The sequence below is a fragment of the Peromyscus eremicus genome, chromosome 23, assembly GCF_949786415.1.
Source record: "Peromyscus eremicus chromosome 23, PerEre_H2_v1, whole genome shotgun sequence".
Lineage (NCBI taxonomy): Eukaryota > Metazoa > Chordata > Mammalia > Rodentia > Cricetidae > Peromyscus > Peromyscus eremicus.
In genome coordinates, this window is record NC_081438.1 from 37,551,863 (window position 1) to 37,573,319 (window position 21,457).

At 40.5% G+C, this 21,457-nt stretch overlaps 1 protein-coding gene across 3 annotated transcripts in view; it reads left to right on the top strand.

The window, feature by feature from the left end:
• Nucleotides 1-21,457, top strand: part of Pan3 (poly(A) specific ribonuclease subunit PAN3) — a 123,886-nt gene that overhangs the window by 13,801 nt on the left and 88,628 nt on the right. For all 3 annotated transcript variants that reach the window (XM_059249340.1, XM_059249341.1, XM_059249342.1), the window contains exons 2-4: nt 9,419-9,540; nt 11,808-11,874; nt 13,636-13,706. In XM_059249340.1, coding sequence (XP_059105323.1) covers nt 9,419-9,540; nt 11,808-11,874; nt 13,636-13,706 — 260 coding nt within the window. The remainder of the gene's footprint in view (nt 1-9,418; nt 9,541-11,807; nt 11,875-13,635; nt 13,707-21,457) is intronic.

Here is a 21,457-nt window from a genome sequence, read left to right on the forward strand (position 1 = left end):
TCAACTTAGTGACAGAGGCTTGAGTCCTCTAGGCTGCAGAGACACCTGATCTCACAGCTTCTCTGGGAAAGTCCATATTGCAACATTGACCTTTGCTGCCTCTCTGTCCTTAGGCTGAAGTTCCATGCTGGTGGCTGTACAGTTCTGGTCTTGAGGATTCTGCCATCACACTGTAACATGCACTGCTGTAGGCCACTCTTGTGGAAGTTTCTTCTCTGGTCTAGTTTTCTGCCTGGTCCCTAAGGTTTTCCAAATGCCCTTTGAAATGTAGGTCCTCACCTATGCCTCTCTAACTCTGGACCCACATACTCTTGTAGTTAGTTAGCACTATACAGATGCTGCCAAGGTTTGTTTACTGTTGTCCCTTCCCCAGTGGAGCTGAGCCACAACTGGGTTCACTCGAGCCATGATGGAGTAATAGCCAAGGAAAACTGCACAAGAATGCAGTGGGGCAGAGACTTGAGGTGGCCCTAGCCAAGGAGAGCTGCGGTCCTGGTTATCTCTGGGTCCCTCCCCTGAAAGAGCTGTCACCAAGACCATGACAGTCTGGGCATGTGGTAGGAGTGGCCGACTGGGGAGAAAACTAGAATGCCCTCGAGGTCATTCTTTCAGCAAAAGCTGATTGCACTGAAGGTTGCTTGATACTCTCATAACCTGTCAGATACAGAATTTTCCTTTTCTAAATTCTTCTCTTTTGATTATAAATCCCATCTTAAGATTGTTTCCAAACATTAACTGTGAACAGTTAAGATAAACCGTCTAGCATCTTCAACACCGTGCATAGGGTTTGTATCCATCAGACACTGTAGTTCTCTGCTTAAGTTTAGAAAACACTAGGACACAGACATAGTTCAGTCAGGTTTTTGTCATTTTATTTATATGGCTTTTTGAGACAGAGTCTTACTGTGTAGGACAGGTTGGCCTGGAACTTGCAGCCCTCTGGGTGCTGGGACCACAGGTGTAGTGCATCTTTGCCACTTTATAAAGAGGTTCTTCTCTCCCCTTTCCTGTATCTTGTTTCACATTTCCATCTTTTAGTTTTTTGAGACAGGGTTTCTCTGTGTAACACCTCTGGCTTTGGAACTTGCTTTGTAGACCAGGCTGGCCTCGAATTCACTGAGATCCTCCTGCTTTTGGCTCCCAAGCACTGGGGGTAAAGGCGTTCGCCACCACCATCCGACTTCACATTTACATCTTAAGACTTCAGCAGAATAGCCTCTGTTGCTCATATTTCTTTCTTTCTTTCTTTTTTTTTTTTTTTTTTTTTTTTTTGGTTTTTCGAGACAGGGTTTCTCTGTATAGTTTTGCGCCTCTCCTGGAACTCACTTGGTAGCCCAGGCTGGCCTCGAACTCACAGAGATCCGCCTGGCTCTGCCTCCCGAGTGCTGGGATTAAAGGCGTGCGCCACCACCGCCCGGCCTCATATTTCTTTTTAAGATTATTATTTTTATTCATGTGTCTGTGTGTGGGTATTGCGGAGGCCAGAAGAGGGTGTTGGATGTAACCTACTCCCTCCACTGAAATTGGGCTGATTGGGACATGCAGCTTTTTCCTGTCCTGAGTTCTTGGAAATGAACAGGTTAGTTTTACTTGATGTCCAGAGCTTCTGTTAGCAGGAGTGGCCCTGTTTTGGATATTAGCCTGGTCTTTGGGGCCTAGTGTAAGAGCTTAAGTCCCAAACGATGAGCTGATGAACAGTTACGTACAGAAGGAGCAGCTCCTTGGACATTCTGTGTGGGTGCTCTCCCTATAGAGACCTGGTTTCTAACCACCATCTCAGCCAGACCTCCTGACTGCTCCATGCTGTTAGAGACATGTAGATGAGACTTTAGTATGTGAATTTACTGGTACGTTCACAGTGCTGCATGCAGAGGAGTAATAACAGAGATGGCACTGGGGCTTTTGAAGAGACAGAAAGCTTTATTTAAATGGATTGCAAATTATTTACTTAGAATTGACTGTCAAACTAGGGTTGAAGGAGTGAAAAGATCTTGATTATCTGGTCAGTAACATTTATTACCTTTAATTTAAAATTTAAAATAGCACTGATAACTCCTTGAGGTAGGATTGTTTTGTCTTAAGTTTAAAATGTTAGTATTTTCATAATCTGTGTAGGGTAGAATAATGTATCATGGATTAGTGCTTTTCCCCTAACTGCTCTTGAAGTGTGAATTCACTTTCTTTTCATCTCTAAACTGTAATGTTCTAAAACATGAAAATGCAAATGTAAGCATATAAATACTTGAGATGTGAATTTTGGTGTTAAGTTTTTAAAAACTGTTCTGGCTGGCCGTGGTGGGGCATGCCTTTAATCCCAGCACTCCAGCACTCGGGAGGCAGAGCCAGGTGGATCCTGTGAGTTCGAGGCCAGCCTGGTCTCCAAAGCGAGTTGCAGGACAGGTGCAAAGCTACACAGAGAGACCCTGTCTCAAAACAAAAACAAAAACAAAAACAAAAACAACAAAAAACAAACAAACAAAAAACCACTGTTATATTGAAGAGAAAATTGAAATTAAAATATAAAAATATCTTTTAGATGTATTTTTATTTTTTTGAGTATTTTGCCTACATGTATGTTTATGCATTACCTGCATATCTGGTATCCAAGGAGTTCAGAAGGAGAAATGGGATCCCCTAGAGCTGGAGTTCTGGATGGTTGTGAGTTACCATGTAGGTGCTGGGAACTGAACCCAGGGTTCTCAGCAAGAGCAACAAGGGCTCTTGACCACTGAGCCAGTCCAAATTTGAAATTTAAAAAAAAAATGATTAAATCCATTTGCAGTAAAAAGCATTTGGAATAAAAACACTATTTGAAAATAATTTGACTATGGCATTGTGGTGTTACTATATAGAATTGCATTCTTTTCTCTTAGGGAAAGCTGAAGAGTAATGTTCCAGAGACTGGTGGATTAGAAGAGCTTCTTCCTAACGGCTCAGTTCTTTTAATCATTTAGTGTTGTGAGAATAGCTGTACTGTAGAAAAGTCAAAAAAGAAATGACCTCTTTGGTCACATACATAAGATGGTCAATATCTTGGCATATTTATTTAGTCTGACTTTCTGTGCTTATGTAAGTTTGCACAATCATTATGTGGTGAGATATATTCCCCTCCCACTTAATATTTTAAATTGTTACTGCACTAAAAGAGAAAATAACCAGCTTTTGTTCTCTCTCCTGTACATTCACACAATCCCACTTGGACATGGTGTGATGACATCACCTACCTGTGCCCCCACAGTTCTTCAAGGTTGCCTCTACCTTCTGCCCCCTGCAGTACAGATAGAGATTGCAGTTAGCGGGTCCCCAGGTTATCTATTCTTCTGCCGGTTCACTACAGATTGAGGGTTCTCACAGCTTTCTTCTTGGGATTGAGAATTTCCTGTACAGCTCACAGAACTCAAGTCTGTTATCAAGGATACATACTGGCAGCCAGAAGAGAAGGTAGGCAAGGCAAGCTTCTGACCCTTTGGAATGGATGCCACTCTTCTGATCCAGCCTGGTAGTTGTTCCAAATACCATAATTTAGGAGTTTTAATGGAGACTCCTGTGAGTATGGATATTAATTCAATCAGTAGCTCTTTCTCCTCCCTGGAGGGAGATCGAGGTAGGGCTGACAGTTTTAAGTTGAAAGTAGTGGCTTAGCTGGTGATAATTTTACCAAGATTTAGAATGTGAGATTTTGGAGCACTATGTCAAGAAGCAGGGTCAGAGATCCAATATTAGATCAAAAGGTAGACCTGGCACCCCCATTGCTTGCTAATTTAGAAGTCTTAGGAACGCTGCTAGGATCTGGAAACAGCTGAAAGAAAACTTTCACATTATCACAGATAACGTGAATTATTTAATCATTGTCATTTTCTACATCCTTTTATTACGGAGTGTGAGTACACTCGTAACATGGCCTGAAGATGGCATATGTGGACATATGTGCATGTGTGTGTAGGTCCTACTTTGGGAAGTCAGTTTGCTCCATCATGGATATTGAACTCACATCTCCAGGCTTGCGCAGTGGCCTGCCTGGCTCTTGTAGTTAACTTAAAATTTTGTGTGTGTGTGTGTGTGTGTGTGTGTGTGTGTACACTTAACTTTTTTGGCTTTGGGACTTGCACATCTGGAGGTAGTTTCAGTTAAGTGTTTTGAGATAGGGTTTTTCTATGTAATACTGGCTGTTTCAGTACTTAATACATAGATTAGACTGGCCTCACAGTCACAGGAATCAGCCTGCCTCTGCTTCCTGAGTATGCTGGTATTACATGTGTATACAGTCATGTTAGTTTCAATTTTTTAAGTTACTTTTGTTGTTGTTGTTGTTGTTGTTTTTCAAGACAGGGTTTCTCTGTGTAGCTTTGGAGTCTGTCCTGGAACTTGATCTGTAGACCAAGCTGGCCTCAAACTCACAGAGATCTGCCTGGCTCTGTCTCCCGAGTGCTGGGATTAAAGGCTACTCCACCACTGCCCAGCAGGTTACTTTTTTTTTTTTTTTTTTTTCCATTGGGATTGTTTATAATATTCAGGGTCAGGTGGAGGTTATGGTGATGATGCACTAGGTTGTAGTAATATTGAGTAATATTGTGTTAGACTGGTGCTCAGAATACCAGGCTCTGCCTTTGTCCTCCTCTAAGAGTAGAATACTGTCTGCAACAACAGTCATCATCCAAGGGTATTGCTCTGTGAGACAGGGTGATTGATAGAAAACAAATTACTCTTTTTTTCCCCCCAAAAAAACAGGGTTTCTCTGTGTAGTTTTGGTGCCTGTCCTGGATCTTGGCTCTGTAGCTGGCCTCGAACTCACAGAGATTCGCCTGCCTCTGCCTCCCGAGTGCTGGGATCAAAGGTGTGCGCCACCACCGCCCGGCAACAAAAAACTCTTAAGCATCAATCATTTGGGGACAATGATAGCATTGTCTAGTCATGTATTAGTTGTTGGGGTCTCTGCAACCACCATGGCCAGCAGAGTAACAGTCTTTGGAAAGGCAAGAAGGTAGATCAGTTCATCAAGACTCAGTAGCTGGTGTTGGCTCAAACTTCAAGAGTCTGACCCCAAGTAGTTTTATTTTAGGCACATAATAAGCACAGCACAATTTGGTGAAAAATTTCCTGGTGATAAATAACTCAGTCTAGTGTGCCCAGTAAAGCTTAAGAAATGACTACATTAGAACTCTTTGTAAAGTATGTGTGACATCTTCCATAAAGATGAGTACTATAGATTGACAAGCTCACAATAAGTGTCTGGGGAGGATCCAGTGTGGTTTGAGCCACACAGATAGCACAAAGGTTACCAGGCTATTAACTACATCCCCTCCCAGCCTTCTGGGTGGAAAACAGTTTATACATTCCTCCCTTTGAAGGGACAACCCTGTGTGTTTAATAATAATGGTTCCTTAGTGTTTATCTATGAGCTCAAGGACTTCTGTTACTATCATGATTAGTTATTGTGTAAAATGAAAAGAAAATTAAAATTTATGGTAAGTTGATTAGTATTGGATTGATCAGTATTAGTATTGCTAGAAAGCAGAGGAGGGATACATAAATATATAGAACAAAATTAAGGGGCAACAAAGAGAGTGGGTGATGAGTGTTGGCCAAAGGCAGACTGGAGAGAGAGGTTCAGGTAGTCTTTCAAATAATGTAAAATAGTGCCATCGTTAGTCTTCGTTTCTTGGGAGAGGAGAAAGGAAAGAGTAAGAAGAACAAGGTGACTATAGAACAGAAGTGAGCTGGCCTGATAAGTTGACATTGGTGTTAACGAAGGAGAAGATGTAGGGGTGAGAGGGTTTGGTGGAGATAGGTTATTAAAACTGACTAGTGTCATTGTTGGACTTGCCCTGCTGTGAGCAGTCCCATCCTTTCCCAGTCTTCTTGGGACGTCTGGATTATGGATGCTGTCCTAGTCTGTAGGTACTGCCTCACAGTCTCAGATGCTGGTTATACCTCGGCAAGTTTCTTCAGGGTTCATGTTGAGCATGTTCATCCCAGCTCTGTGCAGCTCTTCCCAATATCCTATATGCTGTTTGAAGTCTGAATGTTCTCCTGCAGACTTTGGTGGCCTCTGGATTTTCAGCTCTCCAAGTGATGCCTAGATCTGACCTGAAGCCCCTCCCACCTCCGTAACCTCACAGGATTCTGTTGGTCAATGTTGCATGAATCCTAATTGGTCTTATAATAAAAACCTGGAGCCAGACATTGGGGTAAATGCTGAAAAATCAGAGGAAACAAGCCACAGCCACTTAACCCCTCACCAACTCAGTCAAAAGGGGAAGATGAAGATCCTGTCTCCACGAATCCTCAGACAGAATGCCCCTGAGTCCTCAGCCGAAAGGGCTCAGTTCCTGTCTCCTCCGCCTTGTATTCCTTTCTCTGCCCAGCCAAATCACTTCCTGTCTCAACCTCCCCAGTGCTGGGATTAATGGTGTGTGTGCTTCCCAAATACTGATAGCAAAGGCATGAGCTCCCAAGTGCTAGGATTAAATAAGGGTGTGTGCCACAACTGCCTGGCCTCTCTGTTTAATCTAGTGGCTGTCTTTGCCTTCTGATCTTCAGGCAAACTTTATTTTTTAAGAATATAAGTTAAGAGCCGGGCGGTGGTGGTGGCGCATGCCTTTAATCCCAGCATTTGGGAGGCAGAGCCAGGCGGAACTCTGTGAGTTCGAGGCCAGCCTGGACTACCAAGTGAGTCCCAGGAAAGGCGCAAAGCTACACAGAGAAACCCTGTCTCAAACCCCCCCCCCCCAAAAAAAAAAAAAAAAAAAAAAAAAAAAGAATATAAGTAAGAGCTGGAGAAATGGCTCAGAGGTTAAGAGCACCAGAGGTCCTGAGTTTAATTCCCAGCAACCACATGGTGGCTCACAGCCATCTGTAATGAGATCTGGTGCCCTCTTCTGGCAGGCAGGGGTACATGCAGGCAGAACACTATACATAATAAATAAATCTTTAAAAAAAAAGAATATAATAAAGTATCACCACAAGTCAGGATTCATGGTGTAGTCCTGTGAGACTTGGTCTGAGCTTCTTGAGTGCGTGGTTCACAGTAGGTCTTGGGCTGCCATGCTGCCACAGTCTGTGTGAAGTGGCTTCTTGTTTCTACTGTGTGAGTTGGCTCTGAGGAGAGAGGAATTCTCCTAGCATCTCTCTGCTCATACTGCTGCTACCCTGGATGTGATCCAACGGTTTATAGAGGGTTTATTACTCTTCTGATAGTCGCTCTTCAGCTTTGTACAAATTCGTCCTTGAAGACTCTTGGCAGACCATGCCTGAGTGTTGTCTACCACCTTTAAAGAAAGGGAAACTTTAAACTTGTATAAAAGTAGAGAGGAGAGTATAATGATTGCAAGGCATCAGACTTTAATAAGCGTTTTGCCAGTTTGTCCAGTTTCGTTTTTGTGGAGTGTTCATGCATGCTAGGGAACAAACCAAGGGCCTCACTCATGCTAGGCAAGTTATCTACTGCCAAGTTCCCAGCCCTCTATTTGATTTTATTACTTTTTTTTTGTTAGTGTTTGGTTGCTTGTTTTTCTTGTCTCATGCTACAGCCCTGGCCGGAAACACACTATGTAGCCCAGAGGGGCCTCTTGCCTTAGTCTCTGTCTGTCTTTGTCTCTGTCTCTCCCTCTCCCTCCCCCTCCCCTCCCTTTCCCTCTCCCTCTCCCCCTCCCTTTGCCCCCCCCCCCCTCTGGTTTTTCGAGACAAGGTTTCTCTGTGTAGTTTTGGTTCCTGTCCTGGAACTCACTCTGTAGACCAGGCTGGCCTCAAACTCACAGAGATCCACCTGGCTCTGCCTCCCCAGTGCTGGAATCAAAGGCGTGCGCCACCACCACCCGGCTGCCTTAGCCTCTTGAATGAATGCTGCCATGTCTGCTACCTTTTAATTTTGACACCAGGGTCCCACTGAGTTGCTCAGTGTGTCCTTGAGCTCTGCCTTGAGTTTGATCCCACTGCCTCAGCCTCCTAAATAGTTGAGGTTGTAGGCCTGTGACACCAGGCCTGGAATGCTAGGGATATTTTAAATAAATCCTGCCCATCAATCATACTTATTTTAAATTAGTACATGGTAATTCTTCAATGGGTACAGCACTCGGGAGGCAGAGCCAGGCGGATCTCTGTGAGTTCCAGGCCAGCCTGGGCTACCAAGTGAGTTCCAGGAAAAGGCGCAAAGCTACACAGAGAAACCTTGTCTCGAAAAACCAAAAAAAAAAAAAAAAAAAAAAAAAAAAAAAAAAAAAAAAAAAAAAAAATTCATTTAATACTTTTTGGTTGATATATTATATTTTATGCTTTCTTTAAAGTGATACTATTTGTTCATTCATTCATTCATTCATTCATTCATTCATTCCAGACAGGGTGTCATGTATCCCAGGCTGGTCTCAAATGTAACTGTGTAGCAGAGGATGACTTTGAGTTCTGATCTTCAGGTCTCTACCTCCCTGGTGGAGTTCTGAGATTACAGGCATACACAGGCATACATACATGCCTGGTTTGTGCAGCACAGGATAGAGTTCAAGGCTTCTTGCATGCTAGGCAAACACTGTACTACTGAGCTATATCCCTGAGCTTTGTGGACTTATTTTGTTTGATTTTGTAGGTGGGGGCTGATAAATTTCTCTGTGGCTGCTTGGATCAGCTCAAGTTCTTGGTGTAAAGATAAGGCATTGTAAAAAGTCCTGCATGCCAAGTTCTGAGGATAGCGTTTAAAACACTCCAGTACTTGTGGCCTTGCTAGTTTGACTGTCTTCTGTACCTCTCCCTTAAGTCAGCACAGAGCTCCCAGTATTCCAGTACTGTAGCCTCTTGGAGCTTTCACGTTTCTCTCTGAATTCTAAGATAGTATAAGAGTGTCTGTTTCAGATTGGTTGTGAAAGAGAAACAGATTTGACAAACTTGGCTCTGTTTACATTACTCCAGAGATTGTGATTAGGAGTCTCCAGTCCTTTGCTAAATTAAAGGAAGGAAACTTGACTAGGAAGCTAGAAATTCAAGATAGGTTTTTTTTTTTTTTTTTTCTTGTCTGTAGTGTCTATTAAGTGATTAGTATAAAAATACCATTTGTAGTCCAGCAGTGGTGGTGCACGCCTTTAATCCCAGAGGCAGGAGGATCTGAGTTCAAAGCCAGCCTGGTCTACAGAGGGAACAGCCAGGGCTACACAGAGAAACCCTGTCTTGAACCCCCCCCCCCAAAAAAAAACCCAAACAAACCCCAAATAAACAAAAAACAAAAACCATTTCTGGAGGCAGGGAGGGAGTAGCCAACATGAACATTTTAAAACAGTTTTTTAGAGACAAGTAAATCTTGGGTTATCGCCTGGTAAACAAACAAATAAGTGACAGACTATGGGACTTCCAAAGTTATTTAGAAACAAAGAAAGAGAATGGTGTTTTGTCCTTGTAAATAATTGTAAATACTTGGATTTTCCTTCTCTTGCAGTTCCCGGAATGGACGGAGGTGCTTTAACTGACACAAGTCTCACAGATTCCTATTTCAGCACCAGCTTTATTGGAGTCAATGGATTTGGAAGCCCTGTAGAAACAAAGTATCCCTTGATGCAGGTATTGTCCTGATGGATTGAGACTTCTTCCATTCTTAAACTGTTTGGGTAGAAGGGGAGACTTTAAGAGGTGAGAGATGGATAATTCAGGAAGTTGTCTGTGGGGTTAGAGTCAAGGAGAGCTTTCAAGGTAGGGTTTGGGAAGAGAGATGGCAGTGGAGTGTGCAGAGGGTCGACAGAGATTGTTCCACATGGACTGCATGTATTAAGCTTGATCATGCTGGTAGTCAGATTTAAATACATTTCAGTAGATAAATACGTGTATATGCTATCAGTTTTGAAAAAACCTCTTATCCCCACTCACCAGACATCTTGTTAACCTTCTCAGACAGCTAGCAGTGCTGGTAAGTTTCCTGAGCTTGCTTTCTATCAGGAGGATTCTACTGCACATTTCTGCATTTACATTTCAGCTCTTCAGTGTGAAGCCAATGGTACTTGAGTGATGTCATGTTAACATTGCCTTTTTCATTTTTTTTTTTTTTTTTTTAAAAGATTTATTTATTTATTATGTATACAGTGTTCTGTCTGCACATATCCCTGCAGGCCAGAAGAGGGTGCCAGATCTCATTACAGATGGTTGTGAGCCACCATGTGGTTGCTGGGAATTGAACTCAGGACCTTTGGAAGAACAAACAGTGCTCTTAACCTCTGAGCCATCTCTCCAGCCCGCCTTTTTCATTTTTTTAAACACATTCTGCTCTTTGTAGCTGACTTTTCTCTTTGTCATAACTGTATGCAATGCTGAAGACATTTTGTAGATAGATATAGAAGAATTTTGTAGAATTAGAATGAGCTTGGAAAATGTTTCTGATGTTCTTTGGAAAACTGCCATAATAGTGAAAGTGGTGCCATGCTGTTCCTTGCTTCTGCTGATCCCCATGATTGTAATAGGATGCTAAAACACTGGTTGTTTGGTTTCCATTTGGTGCTGGACTGACTTTAAGAAGTCAGTACTTTTTGAATGAGTTTTAACTTAATTATTAAAAGCTAATGTTTCATTGTTGCTAATGTTCCTTATAGGTTAATAAGCATTTAAGTAAGCATGCACAGTCATGAACATGAGTCACCTCTCCCTTGTGTGTGTTTAGTGTATGTGTGCGGCACAGGTGTGTGTACCCATGCATGATCATGTGGCCACCACAGCTGGATGTCAGTTGTTTGCTTCTATTGCTCTTTGCCTTACTGCATTGAGACAATCTCTCACTGAACTAGAAGCTGGTTGTTTTGGTTAGGCTGGCCAGCCAGAGCATCCAGGAGCCACCTGTCTCCATCCCACAATGCTGGGGCTACAGTAAGCTTTTTTACATGGGTGGGGTGATTCAGTTTCACATCCTCGTTCTTGCTGAGCAAGAGCTTAGCCACTGAACTTTGTACCCACTCCTGAATTTCTTATTAATGTATAGTTATTTTGAGATAAGAGCTCATGTGGCTCTGGCTAGTCAAAAATTTCCTGCGTAGACCTTGAACTCCTGATCACCTCACAACTGCCCTCAAGTTCTATGACAAGCATGTAATACCATGTGTATTACATGCCTGTCATATATATAATTTTATGTTAAAGTTGTCTTAAGAACTTGCCTTCCTGCTTCCTTTTTTAATAATGTAGAGAAGCCGAGTAATAATGAGTAAGAAGCCGAGTGACTTAAGTAAGTTTGGGATTACAGGGGTTTAGATTAGAGTCGAGAAAGTCTAATTAGATTACTTTTTCAGAGACTGAGTTAGCTTCATATATATGACTTGCTGGTTTCAAAGTCCTTCTAGGATAGACATAGAGGCATTGGGGTAGATAAGAAAAGCAGAGGATCTGTTTGGCAAACAGAAAATAGTCTACTTGTACTAGCTTTTAAAGGTATCTTAAGGATAATACAAATCGAGAGATGTTAGACCATGTACTGACTTCATATAGTTACTTTCCACCTTCTTGGATGAGTATTGGAATTTATATCTTATGGGTGAGGAAGTTGTCTTGCCCTTGCTAGTAAGTTACAGAATTGTAATAGGCCTGTCTTTAAAAGACTTGGCTATGAAAGCATTTGATGTGCTTACTGGGAGTCTGTATGCAGGGAGTTGTAATCTAAGCAGTAATAGTAGCGTGTGTAGGAGGGAAGATGGGCTTGTTGGTGATGTGAAAGATCATTTGGCTTCTTGCACAGTTTCTGCATCATTAAAAAGGAAGAGGAAGGTACAGGCTGGACCAGTCAGTCTTACTGTTGGATGCTTTTAATTCTGTATTTCTCAATGGCCACATGTGCATGTTTTATTTTTCAGAGAATGACTAGTAGTAGCAGCTCCCCAAGTCTTCTAAATGACAGTGCCAAGCCATATGCAGGCCATGGTAAGATCTGATACTGTGTGTGTGTATGCCTATGTGTGTAATTCTAAAAGCAGTATGATCATAGTAGAAATTTTAGAAATTAAGAACATGTACTAATTAGAAAGTAAATTTTATCAAGAATAAGATTTTGAGTCACCCATTTTTCTTTTTATATTAATAAATAGAATAATTAAGATTACATTAAACATTCTAATCATGCCACTTCTTGATTAATATGAATTAAATTAATGCTTATTTTCATAGTTTGTTCTTGCCTCTTTTATAAGAAGTATATGTGTGACTATATGTGGACTATATGTGTGACTATATGGACTATATGTGTGAATAGTTTAAAAAAAATTTTTTTGTCTTGTATTTCTGTTAGTACTTCTAATCATTTGTTTTGGATAAATCTTAGCAATGGAATTATTTTAAAAACTATGAGCATTTAAATAACTTGTTATTTAATAGTTCCAGATTTTTTCTGTATTTTATTTTAAGAAGTGTTCCATGGTAAAGTGTGTGTGTGTGTGTGTGTGCGCGTGCGCGTGTGTGAATAACCTACATAAAATATAAAATGTTAAAAACTACTAATGATGAGGAAAATTTGCAGTTTATTTTCTGTGCTATTTTATGTATATAAAGTTTCCATTACTATTTAGGAATTTCAGTAACATTTTAACGTTAGACTTAATGTTCAAAACTATTTTGTAACATTATATATTTTAGTATTCCCATATTGTTTAAATGTTATACAAAGTGACAAAATGATACATAATAAGTTACACCCTTTGAATGCCTTAAATTTATTTAATATATAAAAATATCTTGTCTTGCTACTTATTAGCATTTTTCTTTATGCATTATAACTTATTTCATATTAAATCATTTTTTTTTTTTATATTATGTATACAGTATTCTGCCTGCATGTGTCCCTGCAGGCCAGAGGAGCGCACCAGATCTCATTACAAGTGGTTGTGAGCCACCATGTGGTTGCTGGGAATTGAACTCAGGACCTCTGAAAGAGCAGTCGGTGCTCTTAACCACTGAGCCATCTCTCCAGCCCCATATTAAATCATTTTAAGACCAGTGAACTTCCACTACAAAGCACCAGCTAGAAGAATGCAGAGAAATTAAGCAAAAATCTCTGTACTATGTTTTAAGGAATTTTAGAGCTCCTTTTAAGGGAGGGCATTTACTACAGGTGAATTACTAAAGTTACATGTGTTGTCTGTCTCCTGAAAACTTCTGATGTGTAAAGTGGGAAACAATTCAAGAGTTGTAATGTTTGAAGAGTAATGACACTTTGAACCTGTAAAACCTTCGGACTCTGTTTGTATTTTGAAACATTTAGTATTTTCGTCAAGAATGTCAGAAGTCTCTTGATAATGTAGAACTATGGATTAGTCTGTAGAGTAGAAGATTTGAAGGCCTCAGTGTTTAATCTAATCTGAGCCTGGATCTCCCTGGTCCTGACTCCTTTATCCCCAAGACTTAGTCTTAGCACAAGTGTTGACTATAACTAGACTTCCTTCACAACCTACCTCTTTTCCATTTTCCTTTTGTTTTAATCGAGCAGGTGCATTTTTACATAGAGACACATACTTGACTTGGTAGACAGCAGTATAGGGTGAATGAAGTAGTTCTCAGTTTGTGTCTCGTGCATTGCACGTGCGGGTGCGTGAGCTCTGCGCTTGCTGCTGTCGTGGTACTGCCGGGTTGACAAGGGTCAGCCTTGCTTGTTCCCTGAGTTGTTGGAAACCTGTGTGACTTGCCTTCCAGATCCTCTGACTTCACCTGCTTCATCCTTGTTTAATGACTTCGGTGCCCTCAGCCTCTCCCAGAGAAGGAAGGTAGGTGAACACTGAAATTCCAGCACAACTAAATGCAGTTTAAGTGGGAAGGAGAACTTGTGTGGGCCGAGTGCTCTTCTTGCGTTTAATTAAGTTTTTCCTTATCTCCTTGCTTTCTCTCATTGCTTTTGGCTTTTTGAGTTGGGATCTTAAATAGCCCAGGCTGGCCTGTTGTATTTGTGATGGTTCTCCTGCCTCAGCCCCCCCAGTGCTGGGACTGTAGGCATGCAATACCATGTCTGACACCTTATCTTTTACATGTGGAATTGTATTTGATCTGTATGCACGGGATGAAAAAATTTTATGCAAAGGGATAAAATCCTTCTGCTTGCTTTTTTTCTTTTTCTAATTAAATTCTGTTGCTGTTAATATAACCCAGCGTAGGCATTTTAACCATATTTTAGCTTTATTTTTTGAGTTGAGACTACATTTTAAAAGGTTTTTCATATTTTATACTCATTACAAAACAAACTTAAGATTTACAACTTTTCATAATTGACCCAACTATTTAAAACTAAATTTTAATTAAAACTCTGTGGGTTTGTTTGTTGTTGCTTTTTTTCTGGCGGTAGTGACAACACAGTTTTACTAAGTAGCTCAGGCTGGCCTTGAATTCATAACACTCTTGCTTCAGTTTCCCAGTTGTTAGAATTACAAGTATGTACCACCATGCTTAACCCTTAACATCTGTTCATTTTATAAATTTGATTTAATTTGATATAATTTAGAATTGAGGTTTATAGACCGTTGTAGAATTTTATATGGATTTTGTGACAAGTTGAAATGAATGGTTTGGTGCCTTTGGGTCTTAGTGAGAGCCATGCTGATGTGAATAGTTCCTTAGAGAAGCTGGTCATTTGGTTAGGACAAATAGTAGCTAAAGATACAGGAACTTGCCGGGCGGTGGTGGCGCACGCCTTTAATCCCAGCACTGGGAGGCTGAGGTGGGTGGATCTCTGTGAGTTCGAGGACAGCCTGGTCTGCAGAGCGAGATCAAGGACAGGCTCCAAAGGCTACACAGAGAAACCCTGTCTCAAAAAAACAAAACAAACAAACCAAAAGATAGAGGACCCTGTGCATCTTGATGAATGTTACTGTGAAGTTTAAAACACTCTTGTTTTCTAAGTAATGGGAGGAAGGCCCCAAGTTAAATACTAACTTTAGAAAAAATGAACTGAAGAGGAGTTTGAACAGAGGTATCTGAACAGAGGGGAGTGTGGCATGAAGTTCACAATGACTGTGGTGGTGATGGCTTCATGACTAAGCTTAATGAATCATACGTGTGAAATATGTGTAACACTGCCATTTAGTCACACCTCAATAAGTTACTTACAACACTTGACGAGACTGGGTGTTTTCAAAGCAGAACCAACATTTTCAGGACTCGGCATGTAATCATAAGAGCACTTGGTGCATGTGATGTTGTTTCCATCTTAAGACTTGGATTAGAGCAAGAAGGTGACTGGAAATGCTTTTAACAGCTATGCCTGATAGATACAATCTTTGGGCTTGATTTTTATAGCTCTCTTACTGGTTTTCGTCAAGAATAAGGTTAGTTTTACTTCACACACTTTTCCTGGGTTGGTGAGAAGGGGTAGAGGTGGACACCAGCAGACCTGTCGGCAGTAGTGACAGACAGCACTGAGGCTCACTGTGGCACACGTTATCCAGAGCTCTTTAGAGACAAAGAAAACTTCCCTTCGGCTTACTGGTCCTTCTAATGGCTTTCTCCTAGTTCAGAAGAATTAGCTGGAGTAAGTGCAGTTTCTGATCCCTGAGTAGAGAGTAGAACTAGAATGGTAGTTGAGCATTTAAAAGCATCCCTGTGAAAGTTGACTAACTACCCACGTTTAAACAAAGAGTTGAAGTATACCATTTAGAGCAATTTGAAAAGTAGTAAAAGTAAATGGGGATTTTAAGAGGAAAATACAGCACGTGTTCTTTTTTCATAGAAGAAAACAATAAAAGGAAATATTAGTATGTGATTGCAGTGCTTTGTAGCCCAGACTGGCCTCAGACTTGCAGTGACCCTCCTTATGCCTCCTGAGACCTAGAATCACAGATTTGAGCTACCCTGCCTGGCCTTCAGTATTAGAATATAGTTTAATAGAAGCAGAAAAATAATACAAGGAAACACTTTCCTATGACTCTGGAGGTCCCTGGATTTCTAACCCTGTGACCTTGTGCCTTCATTCTAGATTATAACCTTCCCATTCATGAAATGATAGACATATCCTAAACAGGTGTTGTGTTGTCCTTTATTTCTGAAAAACTGCCCTGTCTATAATTGAAAGCGTTAGTCTCTAACTGCAGAGTCCCCATTGCTGCTGTTGACAGTTAACAGAATGTGTGGTGGAGGGACACGTGGGCTTCATCCAGTAGATCGAGCTAGTATGTGCTATTTCTGTGGGTATTTGTTGTGTTTTTAAATGCTAATGGTTGCTCAGAAAGTTGAAAAAAATCCTTGTTTTAGGAAGTTTTTGACAGTGGGAGTAATGCATGGTGTGCTGGCAGTCATGGGGACTACCTTTTTTTTTTCTTTTGGTTGTAATTCATGTTTGTTTCTTGATGTAATTTTTGTGGAAATAAAAATTATGTTTAGTTATTTAATTAAATTGAATGCTTATTTAATCAGGGTAGTATGATTACTTTTTGATGCTTCAAAATAATGCCAGAGATTAGGTAGTAGGTCATTCACTACCATATCATAGCCTGTAAGGTAAGTAACTTCCCAAAAATCCCAGGTGGGTCGATCCCAACAGTCATGTGTTTTTGCTATATGTGAACAGATTAATGAGTGCCAGCTTAAATATTTGTTGATTGCAAAGTAGCAGTGAGTTTTCTAGATCCACAAGAACACATGAGGAAAAATGTTTGCTAGCAAAGACTGTTAGAGACGCTAAACCGTCTAGGCAGGATCTACCCCGATTAGGAAGGAGTCTTATTAAATTCCTCCTGTCCTTCACAGATGAACTAAGAGACTGGACCTGAGCATCTTAGCGTTTATGGGCTTACTGAAGTAAAATATAGTATGGAAAATAGTATAAAAAGGTTTCTAGTTGTCATCAGATATGTGAGAAGATTCCTGAACAATTCCATAGCTGAACATATATATGCCTTTGGTCATTACAATAGAGCCACAGGGACCAGAACCAGCTTCGCAGAGTCTAGAAACACCTGTAGAGCTGATAAGGCTGGGGCATCAAATATAGTTATTTTTCTTGTAATTCGGTTTTGAATTTCATACAGATCAGAACCATGCTATACAAGAAATGATTTAAAATGATTTCTATATTTATGCTTGAGAAGCATTGATGTTTTTCACTTTCGTTTTCCTTATGAAGAATGTATATAGATCAAAAAGGTTATAATAAGAAATTTATGTAATTAATTTTGGGCAAGATAGATGTTGGAAGAATTAAATTCTAACTTTCTATGGAAAAGTTAAATCCCTGTAAAATGCTACCTATGACTTTGGAGTTTTGTTAAAAATGAGAGTCAATATGCTAGAGATTGGAGGCTAGAGATTGGAGATTAACACACAAGGCAGCCTTAGCAGCAAGGTGGGTACAATTGAAGTTGGTTACTAGCACGGAGTCACTGAATCATAGGTATGATCCAGACAAGCAATAAAACTTGGGTCCCAAATCCTTTGAAAACAAAATCTCTTACCACAGTTGGATGTAGGAGAGCACAAGTGTGAATGAGGGTTTGAGGCTCTGCTGGGGTTCTTGCCACTCTGCACAGGACCACCACATGTGGTTGGTGTAAGTCTGGCACCTGAGCAGTCTGGTTGACATTCTTGGATTCCCTTTGGTCTCTCTCGGGCTGATGGTCTGCCCGTCATTTTATTCACCTGCTCACTTAAATTCGTTCTCCCTGTCCCAGAATAAAAACTTCCTTAGGCACCTACTATTTACAAGTCTTTGGCTCACTTTAGTGTGTTTCAGTCCTAAAGTGGGGTAATGTTCATTTTTGTCCATTTTTTTAAGGCTTTAATATTGAGTTAAATTCCTGACACACCAATATTTCTGGAATTTTTGTTCTGCTTTGGGTCAGGATGAGAGCAGTGGGACCCAGGGGGGTTGGGGGGGGGGTCTGCTGTGGTTTGTTTGTGATGCAGTGTGGGTGGTGGAAGAATCTTCTGGGTTACTTTGAGAGAACACTGGCTGTGTTCTCTCTGTTTATTTCTTCATTTGAACCCGGTTTGGGTCTTCTGTCTCTATTCTCTTGAGAACATCCAACTGTCTTCTGTCTCTATTACAAAGCTTCCTGGTGATAAAGTGTTTTCTATTTTTTAATGAACGCTTTTTTTCAATTGGTTGTACAGTGAGCATTTGTATTGAACTAAGAAAGATTTTCTTTTTCTTTATTTCTTGGGGGTGGGGGCAGGGTTTCTACATAGCTCTGACTGTCTTGGAACTTACTTAGACCAGGCTGGTCTTGATCCACCTACCTCTGCCTCCCGACTGTTGGGACTAAAGGTGTACAGCACTACGCCTGGTTCTAAGAAAGATTTCTTCAAATCCAAGATTGCAAGATTATTTTGTCTTTTGATTGATTTGAAAAGCTGGCATAACATTTTGTTTTGGAGGTTGTTTAAATGTATGTGATAGTGTGGAATTTATACATTATAGCCAAACAAGTGAATTGAAATTTATGCCTTTTTACACACTGTTGACTTTACTTATCATCCAGTCTTAAAATTGTAGAGATTTTTGAGTTAGTTTTTTTTTTTTTTTAAAACAGAAAAACAGTAGTTTAGTAAATACAGAGTGATTTTTACCTTGGACCTTAGAGCCTAGTAGATCATTGTGACATCTGCTTGACTTTTCTATACCCTACTGTGGTCATTGAATTTACAGAGTATAACTGTTGTTACCAAGAATGGACCTTGTTAGTGATGTCTACCTGTTTTCCAAGGATGTAGGTGTGAGGGAATGAGTTAGTAAAGATGATTCTAGTCAACCCATGTTGTGTTCACTAACCTGATAATGGAATTTCTTAATTTTTTTTCTTGTATTTTTGAAAAGGGAGAGTTAATATTTTAGGTTTTATTTTTTTGACTATCATCTCTCATTGTTTCTTACAGATTCCTTCCCACTGGTAAGATTAAGAGAGATTGGTTCAGATTTAGCTAAATGACACTAAGTTTGTGATACTTTAAGATGTGAAGTAGGTCTTTTTGAAGACAGGGTACTGTAATTAAGAGAACAGGTTTTGGAACCTGACCTTGTTAGTGGTGAGAGTGTAGGAAAATTATAAGATTTAAGATTTGTTTCGAATCCATAAAGTTGATATAATGATGGACATTAGCTTCATAAAATTGTGTATATTAAACGCATTAATGGATGTAAAATGTTTGGCATAGTGACATGTGCTTGTCAGGTAGTTATTACAGTCTTTTATAGCTTATGATTCTGCAGTTTAAAAACTTAATCTGTTTCTGAGTGTGTAGCAGGATTATTTTTCATTACTTCTTATTTCAAATCGTAGAGTAGTTTTGAAGATACTCTGCTTCTTTTAAACATTCAGCTAAGCAAGCATAACATACACATTAAATTTTAAAAAAGTTGGGCAGGGGAAGTAGCTGGGTTGGTAGAGTGCTTGCCTCGCATGCATGATGCTTGGGTTTGCTCTGATCCCCAGCACTGAGTAAACTAGATATGGTGGTTCATACTCAAGAGGAGGACTGAGGAGAATCAGGAATTCTAGGCTAGCTTGGGTTTCCTCACACAAAACAAAACAAGGTTCTGAGGAGATGACTCACTGTGTAAACTGCTTGCTTTAAAAAGCCTGAGCACCTGCCCTGATTGTGATCCAGCACAATAAAGAGATAGGTGTGTTGAAACCCATGACCTCAGATATGTGCCTCATGCTGATATAGAATCCCAGTATCCCAAAGGCAGAGGCAGGCGAGTTGCCTCAAGTTGGAAGCCAGTGTGGTCTACTTAGAGAGTTCTAGGCCACCCAAGGGCCATGTAGCAAAACTGTCCCAAAAAATAGAAAAGGAAAAAAAAATTCAGATGGCTTTAATCAGTTATAGCAGCCTGTTTGTACTCCAATGAATTTAATTACTGATTATGAATGGAATTGTAATGGTTTATTTTCTATAAGTAAAGATATATTGAAATAGTCAGGACATTGAGTTACCCAAGGGATGACCTTCTGGAGTTAGAGGAGGTTATGGAAGAAAAGCATGCTTATTTGGAAATAAGTGTAGAGTAAACTCCAGCCAGAGGCTTCTGGTCGATGGACTTCACACTCGATTGTTAACTGCAGAAGACAATCAACTGAAGGGATATATAGATATAGAGATATCTAGATATCTAGATATCTAAATATAAATAAAATTTTCCTATGTGTTTGTGACTTCTTACTTTTTGGAGCATATGCTGTTTTGATCATTGTTTCCCAGTGCAGATAATGGAAGTCCTTGCTTATGAATTTGATATTCAAGGGAAACACTTGGGGATAGCATCTTGTTGTCTGTGGTCTGTCATCAGGGATGTCATCTGGTCTGTCATGAGTGCAGTGCTTTGGGGTTGCTTTGTAGTCACCAAAGACTCAGTGCAGTGAGCACTGGCCTGTTAGTTGCTAGTGTTCGTCTAGACAGGTAGACTATTTTGCACCATTCCTTCTAGATTTAAGTGTTCTTGAAAAAAGAACAGCTCATACTGATCATTTATTCCTAAGGACAGAAAGGCTGATAACTGAAATCTTGAGTGAGTGAATGAAATTTGTTTTGAGGTTTGACCGCGCAGCAGGAGGGTCAGGAGTTCAAGGTTGCCCTCAGCTACACAATGAGTTCAGAGCCAGTCCAGGCTACACAGACCCTGCCTCAAAAGCAGCACCCTATCTCCCAAAATCTCAACCCTAAACAGCACAAAAGTACATGAGTCTAGAGACTTAGCTGCCTTGATAGGGATTAGAGGATGTCCTCCAGTCCTAAGTCACAGGCCAGCTCGCTCTTTCATAGGCCGACTCCTTAAAGGATTTTGTAAAAGGTGGGGCAGTGCTCTCAGGAGTAGCTTTGAAGACTGTGAATTTGAAGTCAGGGTTCAAAATAGCAGGAAGCTGTAAAGCTTTTCGGTTTTGAGGGTGTCTCCTGTTCGTTTGCATCACTAGTGGTTTCTCATCTAGGTCTTGACTCTTGAGAACCTTTGACCCTTTCAAGTGTGGTCTGTAGATGAGCAGTGCCTGGCGCTTTGGGGTAATTTGTAGAAATGGGGTCAGCCTCACTCTTGGTTGACTGAGTCAGAATAAATTTTTTACAAACTGTCTCTTGTGGTGATGGGAATGGATACCCAGAGCCTTGGGAATGCTAGGCAAGTTGTGATACCACTGAGCTACATTCCAACCTGTAACAAGATTCTACCAAAGCTCCATGTTCATCACACTTCTACTCTAGAATAGTTTTCAACCTTTTCCCCTTGAAAACACTGGCTCAAGACCCCTTTAAAACTAAATCCGGACAAAAAGTAAAAGAGTGTTCAGCTACTATTGTCTTACTGACTTCGTAGTGTTAATTTAAGTTTTGTGAACTATAAAAACCAGTTATTTTTATAGGAAATGTTAAGATTCCAGATTAAAAACTAGATATGGATTAGAGAGGGAGCAGGGGAAGAAGAGCAGGACTCTGCTGTGGTGTCGGCTTGCCGGGAGGGGAGGGCAGTGGGGGTTAGAGCTCCAGTGCCCCATTTCATGATGATTACGAAGACGGGACTGCTCGGGCAGCACAAGTATTGACT